At 48.6% G+C, this 12500-nt stretch overlaps 2 protein-coding genes across 2 annotated transcripts in view; one reads left to right on the plus strand and one right to left on the minus strand.

Annotated features, from left to right (window-relative positions):
• The window catches only part of ttc29 (tetratricopeptide repeat domain 29), a 17390-nt gene extending 13540 nt beyond the window's left edge, over nt 1-3850 (minus strand). The window contains exons 1-3 of the mRNA XM_055156785.1: nt 3786-3850; nt 1874-1945; nt 533-592 (exon numbers count right to left, since the gene is read on the minus strand). Coding sequence (XP_055012760.1) covers nt 533-592; nt 1874-1945; nt 3786-3850 — 197 coding nt within the window. The remainder of the gene's footprint in view (nt 1-532; nt 593-1873; nt 1946-3785) is intronic.
• The window catches only part of LOC110154645 (transmembrane protein 184C-like), a 17684-nt gene continuing 9033 nt past the window's right edge, over nt 3850-12500 (plus strand). Inside the window, exons 1-8 of the mRNA XM_055156786.1 lie at nt 3850-4035; nt 5111-5261; nt 6254-6384; nt 7757-7793; nt 8970-9175; nt 11609-11683; nt 11843-11936; nt 11998-12185. Coding sequence (XP_055012761.1) covers nt 5145-5261; nt 6254-6384; nt 7757-7793; nt 8970-9175; nt 11609-11683; nt 11843-11936; nt 11998-12185 — 848 coding nt within the window. The 5' untranslated portion in view covers nt 3850-4035; nt 5111-5144. The remainder of the gene's footprint in view (nt 4036-5110; nt 5262-6253; nt 6385-7756; nt 7794-8969; nt 9176-11608; nt 11684-11842; nt 11937-11997; nt 12186-12500) is intronic.

The following is a 12500-nucleotide window of genomic DNA, read 5'->3' on the forward strand; positions in this document are numbered from 1 at the left end:
CTACTACTACTGCTACTACTACTACTACTACTACTGCTACTGACTACTACTACTACTACTACTACTACTACTACTACTTACTACTAGTACTCCTACTACTACTACTACTGCTACTACTACTACTACTACTACTGCTACTACTACTACTACTACTACTACTACTGCTACTACTACTACTACTACTACTACTACTACTACTACTACTACTACTACTACTACTACTACTACTACTACTACTTCATTCACATGTTTAACGCACAAACCTGCACCTTTAGCACCAATTCTTCTCTCACTCTGTTCCACCTCGTGATGTCATCATGTGGTGATACGGGAAGTGCTTCACCTTCACTAGAATCACCTGGATCAGTTCAGTCCTGGAGCCGCCGATCTCGACTCAACTGAAGGGAAAAGGAGCTGAGAACTTGGACACGACCACTTGATGACATCACGAGGTGGAACAGAGTCACTCAAACGTGTGAATGGAACAAAAGCCCCCGGCCCCGATCACACTCCACACTGTGCTGGTGAATACCGTGAGATTTCTGGTCTGGAGAAAACCTTGTGAGGGTTTTGACCCGTCGGCTCTTTTGACCTGTTTAAATAAAAAAAAAAAATAAAATAAAAAAATAAAACAGAGGTTAGAGGAGGAACATTTCACAAAAACACAACAGATAATTACTACATCGATTTATACAAATGACTCATATTTGTTTACAATATTGTAGATTTAGAATATTTTTTTAGTTTTATGGTTTGGTTTCATATGATCGTTTATTGTGTGTATTTGTTACTTCAGAGTGTGACGTGTTGTGTGTACAGGGTTGTGTGTAAGGGGTTGTGTGTAAGGGGTTGTGTGTATGGGGGTTGCGTGTACGGGGTTGTATGTACAGGGTTGTGTGTAAGGGGTTGTGTGTAAGGGGTTGTGTGTAAGGGGTTGTGTGTATGGGGGTTGCGTGTACGGGGTTGTGTGTACAGGGTTGTGTGTACGGGGCTGTGTGTAAGGGGTTGTGTGTATGGGGGTTGTGTGTACGGGGGTTGTGTGTACGGGGTTGTGTGTATGGGGGTTTGTGTGTACAGGTTTGTGTGTACGTGGTTGCGTGTACGTGGTTGTTTGTACGTGGTAGTGTGTACGGGGTTGTGTGTACGGGTTTGTCTGTACGGGGTAGCGTTACGGAGGTTGTGTGTAAGGGGTTGCGTGTACGGGTTTGTGTGTACGGGGTTGCATGTACGAGGTTGCATGTATGGGGGTTGTGTGTACGGACTTGTGTTTACGGGGTTGTGTGTTCGGGGTTGTGTGTACGGGGTTGTGTGTATGGGCTTGCATGTACGTGGTTGCGTATACGGGGTTGTGTGTACGTGGTAGTGTGTACGGGGTTGTGTGTACGGGGTTGCGTTACGGAGGTTGTGTGTAAGGGGTTGCGTGTACGGGTTTGTGTGTACGGGGTTGCATGTACGAGGTTGCATGTATGGGGGTTGTGTGTACGGACTTGTGTGTACGGGGTTGTGTGTATGGGCTTGCATGTATGTGGTTGCATATACGGGGTTGTGTGTACGTGGTAGTGTGTACGGGGTTGTGTGTACGGGTTTGTCTGTACGGGGTTGCGTGTACGGGGTTGCGTTACGGAGTTTGTGTGTAAGGGGTTGCGTGTACGGGGTTGTGTGTACTGGGTTGTGTGTACGGGGTTATGTGTACGGGGTTGTGTGTACGGGGTTGTGTGTACGAGGTTGTGTGTATGGGGTTGCGTGTACGGGGTTGCGTGTACGGGGTTGTGTGTACTGGGTTGTGTGTTTGTGTTGTGTGTACGGGGTCGTGTGTACGGGGGTTGTGTGTACGGGACTGTGTGTACGGGGTTGTGTGTAAGGGGTTGTGTACCTGCTCACGTTTCTGCTTTTGCCTTTAAAGATCATTGGCAGGAAAGATTCAGGAGGATCGGCCATTTTCAACCTGAAACACACAACAAATACACAACAAATACACAATAAATACACAATAAATACACGACAAATACACGACAAATACACAACAAATACACGACAAGTACACGACAAGTACACGATAAATACACGACAAATACACAATAAATACACGAAAAAAATACACAACAAATACACAACAAACACATGACAAATACACAACAAATACACGAAAAAATACACAACAAACACATGACAAATACACAACAAATACACAAGAAACACATGACAAATACACAACAAATACACGACAAATACATGACAAACACACATCCTGGTTTAGTCCTGGTTTAGCCCAAAATGGGAAAATCCCTCTGTGTAATCCATTTATTTCAAAAAAGTAACTGTAATCCAATTACCACTCACTGAAACAGTAACTGTAACTGAATACAGTTACTCATAATTTGTACTCTGATTACATTAACTCCGGTACTTGTAATCTGTTACTCCCCGACACTGGTGATATAATATAATATAATGTAAGTAAAAATGTCAAAAGCGGTTGGAAAATAAAAACATGGATCTTTTTTCCCACAATCTAACAAAAAAATATAAATAAATAAATAAATAAAAATAAAAATAAAGCAAAACCGTGCGCGTGCAGCAGGCAACAAATCACAGCGCACGCAGCACGCACCGATTTCCGCCGGACGTTGACGTGAGCTCCCAGCGCGACGTTAAACTCACTTTTCTCCGGATTTACGATCAAAACAAACACTTCAAATGTGATTCAGATGTTCACGGGGCCAGTGAACAGTGAAACCCGCGCGTGTGTGAAGTTTAAATGTACTTACGGAAGATAAAATCGATGTTTTTCTCTGTTTTCGTAGTTTCTCCGTCTCCGCCGTCAACAGCGGCCGAACTGCGCCGTCGTCATGGTAACAGGGACACAAGACGCACGCGCTCCTCCGCAGCTCCACAGACTGACTGCGCATGCGCAACTCACGGGTATATTCAGTGTTGTGGAGTTACATGTACTGGAGTAATGTAATCAGAGTACAAATGATGAGTAACTGTATTCAGTTACAGTTACTGTTTCAGTTTACAGTTACTTTGTTGAAATAAATGGATTAACGACGAGATTTTCCTGTTTTGACATTATTTTAATTTTAATTAAAAAAAAAAAAGTAATTCCACTCATTGCTGGAAACTAAACCAGGACTAAACCAGGACTAAACCAGGTCTAAACAGGATCTAAACCAGGTCTAAACCAGGACTAAACCAGGTCTAAACCAGGTCTAAACCAGGTCTAAACCAGGAAACCAGGACTAAACCAGGTCTAAACCAGGTCTAAACCAGGACTAAACCAGGTCTAAACCAGGTCTAAACCAGGTCTAAACCAGGTCTAAACCAGGTCTAAACCAGGTCTAAACCAGGTCTAAACCAGGTCTAAACCAGGACTAAAACCAGGTCTAAACCAGGACTTTTTTAAAGTATTTTTTTAAGTTTGTGAGTTAATCATGTGTGAATAAAACAAAACACAACTGTGAGGAGAACAGATCAGAAAAAGTGTGACACGAGCTCTTTAAGCTGCATCTCCAGGCCGAGCCTGACCCCTGGTGGTGACGTGGAGGAACTACAACTGTGTCTCTGCGCGTTCAGAGAAATGACTCGGTGCGTTTGTCGACATGTTCAGAGAGAATTCACGTTTTTATGAAAGGAAACCCGAGCTGAGCCAATCAGGTCTGAGCCCGCACGCCCCTCATCCCCCCCGGAGCACGTCCAATTACGTAACCCGCGTGACGAGTGACGTGAGCGCGTAAAAAGGCGCACGGCGAGGAGGAGAAAAACCGCTCCGGAGACGCACGGACCGAAGCCCCCAGGAGCCGCCAGGAGCCGCCAGGAGCCGCCAGGAGCCGCCAGGAGCCGCCAGCATCGCCAGGGAAACGCGGATTTGTTTTATTTTTTGTATTTTTTGTTCGTTTTCGTCGTTAAACTCGTCGCTGGGAGATGTTTCCGCCGCCGCTGTTGTTGTTGTGATGCTGCTCCGTGCGTAAAGGCGCGCGGAGGATGCGTCGTTGCCTGGAAACCAAACCGGAGCGAGGCAGAAACCAGAGCGAGGTGCGTGATGCTGATGCTGCTTCCGCTTCACTGTGCATCGCGTTTTCAGCTTTATACTTGCGTTTTTCTCACGTCACTTCGTTCAAATCCTCGGTGTTTTCGTCGTGTGGAGAGATGTTGGTTTGGTTTTGTGCTTGGATCAGTTCAGCGTCGACACGTGCGGGTTTGATTTGAGGCAGAATTGACAAAAATAAAAAATAAAAACTGAATAAATTTGATAAAGAAGAAGCAAAAATAATAAAACTAAAAACAGTGCGCGCGTTTTTTGTTTTTTTTTTTCCTGTCGCTCCTGAAGTAAAAGAACAAACAGAAAATCCAACCAAAGAATAAATTCAACTGGAAAAGATTTAGTCCTGGTTTAGTCCTGGTTTAGTCTGGTTTAACCTGGTTTAGACCTGGTTTAGTCCTGGTTTAGTCCTGGTTTAGTCTGGTTTAGACCTGGTTTAGTCTGGTTTAGTCCTGGTTTGGTTTAGTCTTGGTTTCCTGGTTTAGACCTGGTTTAGTCCTGGTTTAGTCCTGGTTTAGTCTTGGTTTAGACCTGGTTTAGTCCTGGTTTAGTTCTGGTTTAGTCTTGGTTTAGACCTGGTTTAGTCCTGGTTTAGACCTGGTTTAGTCCTGGTTTAGTCCTGTTTAGACCTGGTTTAGTCCTGGTTTAGTCCTGGTTTAGTCCTGGTTCAGTTTTTGAGGAGGAACATTAGAAAATGATCCTCAGATAAAAGTGATAAAAGTGTCCTAAACAGTGTTCCTGTGTTCCTGAAGATGTTCCTCCTCAGATGTTCCTGATGTGTGTTCCTGAGTCGTCTTGTCTTGTTTCTCCTCAGATGTTCCTGAGCGTCTTGTGTTTCTCCTCAGATGTTCCTGAGCGTCTTGTGTTTCTCCTCAGATGTTCCTGAGTGTGTTCTCTTGTGTTTCTCCTCAGATGTTCCTGAGCGTCTTGTGTTCCTCCTCAGATGTTCCTGAGCGTCTTGTGTTTCCTCCTCAGATGTTCCTGAGCGTCTTGTGTTCCTCCTCAGATGTTCCTGAGCGTCTTGTGTTTCTCCTCAGATGTTCCTGAGCGTCTTGTGTTCCTCCTCAGATGTTCCTGCAGGTGGAGCTGTGTTGAAGCCGTCATGCCCTGCTCCTGCGCTCAGTGGAGGAGGTGGATCCGGCCCCTGGTCCTGGTCCTGTACGTGCTCCTCCTGGTCGCCCTGGTCCCGCTCTGCATCTGGGAGCTTCAGAAGGACAAGGTGAGAACGAGAAGAAACCGAGAGAACAGGACTGAGAGATAAACCTGAACCGAACTACTGTGATAGAAGAAGGAGAGAGGAGGCAGGGGATGAAGGTCAGAGGAGCAGAGGATGAAGAAGAGAAGGTCAGAGGAGCAGAGGATGAAGAAGAGAAGGTCAGAGGATGAAGAGGAGAAGGTCAGAGGATGAAGAAGAGAAGGTCAGAGATGAAGAAGGAAGGTCAGGATGAGAGGAGGTCAGATGAGAAGAGAGATGAGAGGAGGTCAGAGAGAGGTCAGATGATGAGAGGAGAGAGGAGGTCAGAAGATGATGCAGAGGAGGTCAGAGAGAGAGGAGGTCAGATGATGCAGAGGAGGTCATGAGAGAGTCAGATGATGCAGAGGAGGTCAGATGATGAGGCAGATGATGCAGAGGAGGTCAGAAGAGAGAGAGTCAGAGATGATCATGATGATGAGAGGAGGTCAGATGAGAGAGAGGATCAGAGGAGGTCAGAGATGATGAGAGGTCAGAGATGATGCAGAGGAGGTCAGATGATGATGAAGAGAGGAGATGATGCAGAGAGGTCAGAGATGATGCAGAGGAGGTCAGATGATGCAGAGGAGGTCAGATGATGATGATGCAGAGGAGGTCAGATGATGCAGAGGAGGTCAGATGATGATGCAGAGGAGGTCAGATGCTGATGCAGAGGAGGTCAGATGATGCAGAGGAGGTCAGATGATGCAGAGGAGGTCAGATGATGCAGAGGAGGTCAGATGATGATGCAGAGGAGGTCAGAGGAGGTCAGATGATGCAGAGGAGGTCAGATGATGTGAAGAGGAGGTCAGATGATGCAGAGGAGGTCAGATGATGATGCAGAGGAGGTCAGATGATGTTGCAGAGGAGGTCAGATGATGTCAGAGGAGGTCAGATGATGCAGAGGATAGGGTCAGATGCTCCTGATGCTCCTGATGCTCCTGATGCTCCTGATGCTCCTGACCTTGTTCTTCTCTCAGGTCGGGACTCACAGTAAAGCCTGGTTCATCGCTGGAGTCTTCGTCTTCCTCACGATTCCCATCTCCCTGTGGGGAATCCTGCAACATCTGGTCCACTACACCCAACCAGAGCTTCCGAAGCCCATCATCAGGTCCCACCTCACACCACCAGGTCACACCACCAGGTCCTCCACCACCAGGTCACCACCACCACACCACCAGGTCACCACCACCACCACACCACCAGGTCACACCACCAGGTCACACCACCAGGTCACACCACCAGGTCACACCACCAGGTCCTCCACCACCACCAGGTCACACCACCAGGTCACACCACCAGGTCCTCCACCACCACCAGGTCCACCAGGTCACACCACCAGGTCCACCAGGTCCACCAGGTCACACCACCAGGTCACCCCCCAGGTCCACCAGGTCACACCACCAGGTCACACCACCAGGTCACACCACCAGGTCCACCAGGTCACACCACCAGGTCCTCCACCAGGTCCTCCACCAGGTACCACCAGTCACACCACCAGGTCCACCACCCAGTCCACCACCAGGTCACCACCACCAGGTCACCAGTCCACCAGGTCCAGGTAGACCACCAGGTCACCACCACCAGGTCACACCACCAGGTCACACCACCAGGTCACACCACCAGGTCACCACCACCAGGTCACACCACCAGGTCACACCACCAGGTCACACCACCAGGTCCACCACCCAGTCCTGGTTACCTGGTTTAGACCTGGTTTGGACCTGGTTTAGACCTGGTTTAGTCCTGGTTTAGACCTGGTTTACCTGGTTTAGTCCTGGTTTAGTCCTGGTTTAGACCTGGTTTAGACCTGGTTTAGTCCTGGTTTACCTGGACCTGGTTTAGTCCTGGTTTAGACCTGGTTTAGTCCTGGTTTAGACCTGGTTTAGACCTGGTTTAGACCTGGTTTCCTGGTTTTCCTGGTTTAGACCTGGTTTAGTCCTGGTTTAGACCTGGTTTTAGACCTGGTTTAGTCCTGGTTTAGTCCTGGTTTACCTGGTTTGGTTTAGTCCTGGTTTAGTCCTGGTTTAGACCTGGTTTAGTCCTGGTTTAGACCTGGTTTCCTGGTTCCTGGTTTAGTTTAGTTTACCTGGTTTAGTTTAGTCCTGGTTTAGTCCTGGTTTAGTCCTGGTTTAGACCTGGTTTAGTCCTGGTTTAGTCCTGGTTTAGTTTAGACCTGGTTTAGACCTGGTTTAGACCTGGTTTAGTCCTGGTTTAGACCTGGTTTAGTCCTGGTTTAGTCCTGGTTTAGACCTGGTTTAGTCCTGGTTTAGTCCTGGTTTAATCATGTGGGAACAGAAAAGAAAATTTTACCATTTAATGTGTAAAATCACAGGAGATCATTAAAAAAAAAAAAATTTTTTTTATAAAGTTTAAGGTGAATTTCAGTTCTGAGTTTATGTTTTAATCTGTTTTCTTGTGTGTTTTTGTGTTTTTTGTGTGTTTTTTTGTGTGTTTTTTTGTGTTTTTTTGTGTTTTTTCAGGATTCTGTGGATGGTTCCGATCTACAGCCTGGACAGTGTGAGTTACGCTCAGAGATAAAAACCGTGTCGTGTAACGAGATCAGCGGCGTTTAGAGACCAGAACTTCATCTGAGTTTCACTTTCAGACTTTGTGATTTAATAACTCGATTATAAAAACACGGAGGAACACGATCACCACTGGATGACATCACGAGGTGAAACAGACGGAGGCAGGAGCACGAGAAAGTCTCCAAAACCAAACTGAAAAAACAAAAAACAGATTAAGATTTGTATTTTCAGTTTTTGATTTTGTGTTTAAATGAAAAATGGAAAAAATGGATAACGGACTAAACCAGGACTAAACCAGGACTAAACCAGGACTAAACCAGGACTAAACCAGGACTAAACCAGGACTAAACCAGGACTAAACCAGGACTAAACCAGGAACTAAACCAGGACCTAAACCAGGACTAAACCAGGACTAAACCAGGACTAAACCAGGACTAAACCAGGACTAAACCAGGACTAAACCAGGACTAAACCAGGACTAAACCAGGACTAAACCAGGTCTAAACCAGGACTAGGACTAAACCAGGACTAAACCAGGACTAAACCAGGACTAAACCAGGACAAAACCAGGACTAAACCAGGACTAAACCAGGACTAAAAATAAAACCAGGACTAAACCAGGACTAAACCAGAGAACAGGACTAAACCAAAAGGACTAAACAGGAAAACAGGACTAAACCAGAACTAAACCAGGACTAAACCAAGGACTAAAACAGGACTGAACCAGGACAAGACCGGGACTGAGACCGGGACTGAAACCGGGACCAGATTAGGACTGAGACAGGACAAGACTGGAGTTACTGGTTTGACCTGGTTTAGTCCTGGTTTAGTCCTGTTTTAGTCCTGGTTCCGTCTGTTTTTTCCATTTTTCATTTAAACCCAAAATCCAAAACTGAAAAAACGAATCATTATCTGTTTTTTTGTGCAGCACTATGGAGATTTTGTTTTGGTAAAATGTGCGTCACAAATAAAGTTGGACTGGACTGGATTCATATTTTAAGTACAAAAAGTCTTGTTCCACTGGCAGATCATTTTACTCGACAAGTGAAATTTACTCAAATCCCGACAAAAACTTTCTTAACTTGTCTAGGTTTTAGTTTTTGCAGTGTAGTGAAGGTTTGTGGAGTTTAAAAACACAGTGGAGCTCTTCCTGTCCTGTTCTCAGTGGTTGGCCCTGAGGTACCCGAGCCTGGCGATCTACGTGGACACCTGCCGCGAGTGCTACGAGGCCTACGTCATCTACAACTTCCTGATTTTCCTGCTCAACTTCCTGAGTCACCAGCACCCGAACCTCGCCATGATGCTGGAGGTTCAACAGCAGCAGCCCCACCTGCCCCCCCTCTGCTGCTGCGCCCCCTGGCCCATGGGCGAGTAAGACCGACCGGAACCCCGACCGGAACCCGACCAGAACCCCAACCCCAAACCCAAACCCGAACCCCAACCAGAACCCCAACCAGAACCCCGACCCTAAACCTGACCCTGACCCCGACCCTAAACCCAACCCAAACCCTCTGCTGCTGCGCCCCCTGGCCCATGGGCAAGTAAGACCGACCAGAACCCCGACCGAACCCCCCAACCCCAACCCTAAACCCTGACTCCAACCCAAACCTGACCCTAAACCCAACCCAAACCCTCTGCTGCTGCGCCCCCTGGCCCATGGGCGAGTAAGACCGACCGGAACCCCAAACCCAACTTGAACCCCAACCAGAACCCCGACCAGAACCCCGACCGGAACGCCAACCCTAAAACCTGACCCTGACCCTAAAACCAACCCAAACCCTCTGCTGCTGCGCCCCTTGGTCCATGTGAGAGTAAGACCGATTGGAACCCCGACCAGAACCCCAACCCTAAACCTGACCTCAACCCCAACCCAACCCGAACCCCAACCCTAAACCTGACCCTAAACCTGAACCCCAAACCCAACCTGAACCCCAACCCTAAACCTGACCCTGACCCCGACCCTAAACCTGACCCTGACCCCGACCTAAACCTGACTCCAACCCTAAACCTGACCCTAAACCCTCTGCTGCTGCGCCCCTTGGTCCATGGGCGAGTAAGACCGACCAGAACCCCGACCAGAACCCCGACCAGAACCCGACCGAAACCCCGACCAGAACCCCAACCAGAACCCCGACCAGAACCCCGACCGAAACCCCGACCAGAACCCCAACCAGAACCCCGACCAGAACCCCAACCCCAACCCTAAACCTGAACCCCAAACCCAACCTGAACCCCAACCCCAAACCTGACCCTAAACCCAACCCAAACCCTCTGCTGCTGCGCCCCCTGGCCCATGTGAGAGTAAGACCGATTGGAACCCCGACCAGAACCCCAACCCTAAACCCAACTCCAAACCCAACCCCAACCCAAAGACCAGCCCCAATCGTAAACCTAACACTATCCACCTGTTAAAGTGGGATTAACACCTAAACTCTGCCCACAGACACAGAAAATTAACAAGATTTTAATAGAAAATATAATTAAAATAATATATTTTAGTGAAAAATCAGACGAGGGCCAGATTAAAGGTCTTGGAGGGCCGTATCTGGCCCCCGGGCCGTATGTTTGACACCCCTGGTTTAGAACATTTCATTTTAGATCTGAAACACAATCAGATACAAATGTTTTTACTACTCAGTTTGTAGTAAAAGTTCTGCTTCTGTCGCCTGAAATCCAGAATAATCATTTGGCCGAGTTCAGCAGGAGATCTGAGGGCCAATCAACATTTGTCTGAAGGCCACATTTGGCTCCTGGGCCTTAATTTGGACTCTGCTGGTCAAATAGTGCACACTCATATCTCAGACTCAGACCTCCTCAGACCTCTCAGACCTTCTCAGACCTCCTCAGACCTCCTCAGACCTCCTCAGACCTCCTCAGACCTCCTCAGACCTCCTCAGCTCAGACCCTCAGACCTCCTCAGACCTCCTCAGACCCTCCTCAGACCTCCTCAGACCTCCTCAGACCTCCTCAGACCTCCTCAGACCTCAGACCTCTCAGACCTCCTCAGACCTCCTCAGACCTCCTCAGACCCTCAGACCTCCTCAGACCTTCTCAGACCTCCTCAGACCTCCTCAGACCTCTCAGACCTCCTCAGACCCTCAGACCCTCAGACCTCAGACCTCCTCAGACCTCCTCAGACCTCCTCAGACCTCCTCAGACCTCCTCAGACCTTCTCAGACCTCCTCAGACCTCCTCAGACCTCAGACCTCCTCAGACCTCCTCAGACCTTCTCAGACCTCCTCAGACCTCCTCAGACCTCCTCAGACCTCCTCAGACCTCCTCAGACCTCCTCAGACCTTCTCAGACCTCCTCAGACCTTCTCAGACCTCCTCAGACCTCCTCAGACCTTCTCAGACCTCCTCAGACCTCCTCAGACCTCCTCAGACCTTCTCAGACCTTCTCAGACCTCCTCAGACCTCCTCAGACCTCCTCAGACCTCAGACCTCAGACCTCCTCAGACCTTCCTCAGACCTCCTCAGACCTCCTCAGACCTCCTCAGACCTTCCTCAGACCTCCTCAGACCTTCTCAGACTTTCTCAGACCTCCTCAGACCTCCTCAGACCTTCTCAGACCTCCTCAGACCTCCTCAGACCTCCTCAGACCTCCTCAGACTCCTCAGACCTCCTCAGACCTCCTCAGACCTTCTCAGACCTCCTCAGACCTCCTCAGACCTCCTCAGACCTCCTCAGACCTCCTCAGACCTCCTCAGACCTCCTCAGACCTTCTCAGACCTCCTCAGACCTCCTCAGACCTCCTCAGACCTCCTCAGACCTTCTCGTCTCTTCTGCCTGTTGTTGTTCCCAGGGTGCTGCTGTTCCGGTGTAAACTGGGCGTGCTTCAGTACACGGTGGTCCGACCCGTCACCACGGTGATCGCTCTGTGAGTCACATCCATCTAAATATTTAATGAACGTGTTGAAAACATGCAGCTTCTGTCCCGGTCTGGTCCCGGTCTGGTCCCGGTCTGGTCCCGGTCTGGTCCCGGTCTGGTCCCGGTCTGGTCCTGGGACAGACGGGTTCTGAGCTGGTTCTCTTGTAGGATCTGTCAGCTGTGTGGAGTTTACGACGAGGCAAACTTCAGCTTCAGAAACGCCTGGTCCTACCTGGTCATCATCAACAACATCTCCCAGCTGGTACCTCAGATCTGCTCTCACTGTCGCACGTTTACTGCTCTGACGTTTTATTGTTCTTTAGTTTCGTCTCGATACTGAAGCGTCAGACGTGACTCAGACGGTGGCTTTAACGTCAGGGTCATTTGTGTGGTTTCAGTTTGCCATGTACTGCCTGGTGCTGCTGTATCGAGCTCTGAAGGAGGAGCTCACGCCCATCAGGCCCGTGGGGAAGTTCCTCTGCGTCAAACTCGTCGTCTTCGTCTCCTTCTGGTAACAGTTAAACTTATTTAAACTAAACTCAGGTCAGAGGAGCCAAACTCAGTTCTTAAAGAGTCAGAGAACATCCCGATCACAGAGGGGGCGGCTGCTCTTGTGGCTGCCCGGCTCACACACTGAGCAGTGTTTTGAGCTGAGTTTATAACATCACGTCATGAGATCAGATCCTCTTGTGTTCGAGACTCGGGGAAAACCGACGTCCACCTCGAGAACGTGTCCGTAGAACAAACGGCACACGGACCATGTCACACTCTAAAATACACACTCACCTCTTGTGTGTTTTTGTGTGTTGTGTGTTTTTGTGTGTTT

Source organism: Boleophthalmus pectinirostris, unplaced genomic scaffold (genome assembly GCF_026225935.1).
Source record: "Boleophthalmus pectinirostris isolate CB_2022bp ecotype Guang Dong unplaced genomic scaffold, ASM2622593v1 HiC_scaffold_20, whole genome shotgun sequence".
In the NCBI taxonomy this organism is placed as follows: Eukaryota; Metazoa; Chordata; class Actinopteri; order Gobiiformes; family Gobiidae; genus Boleophthalmus; species Boleophthalmus pectinirostris.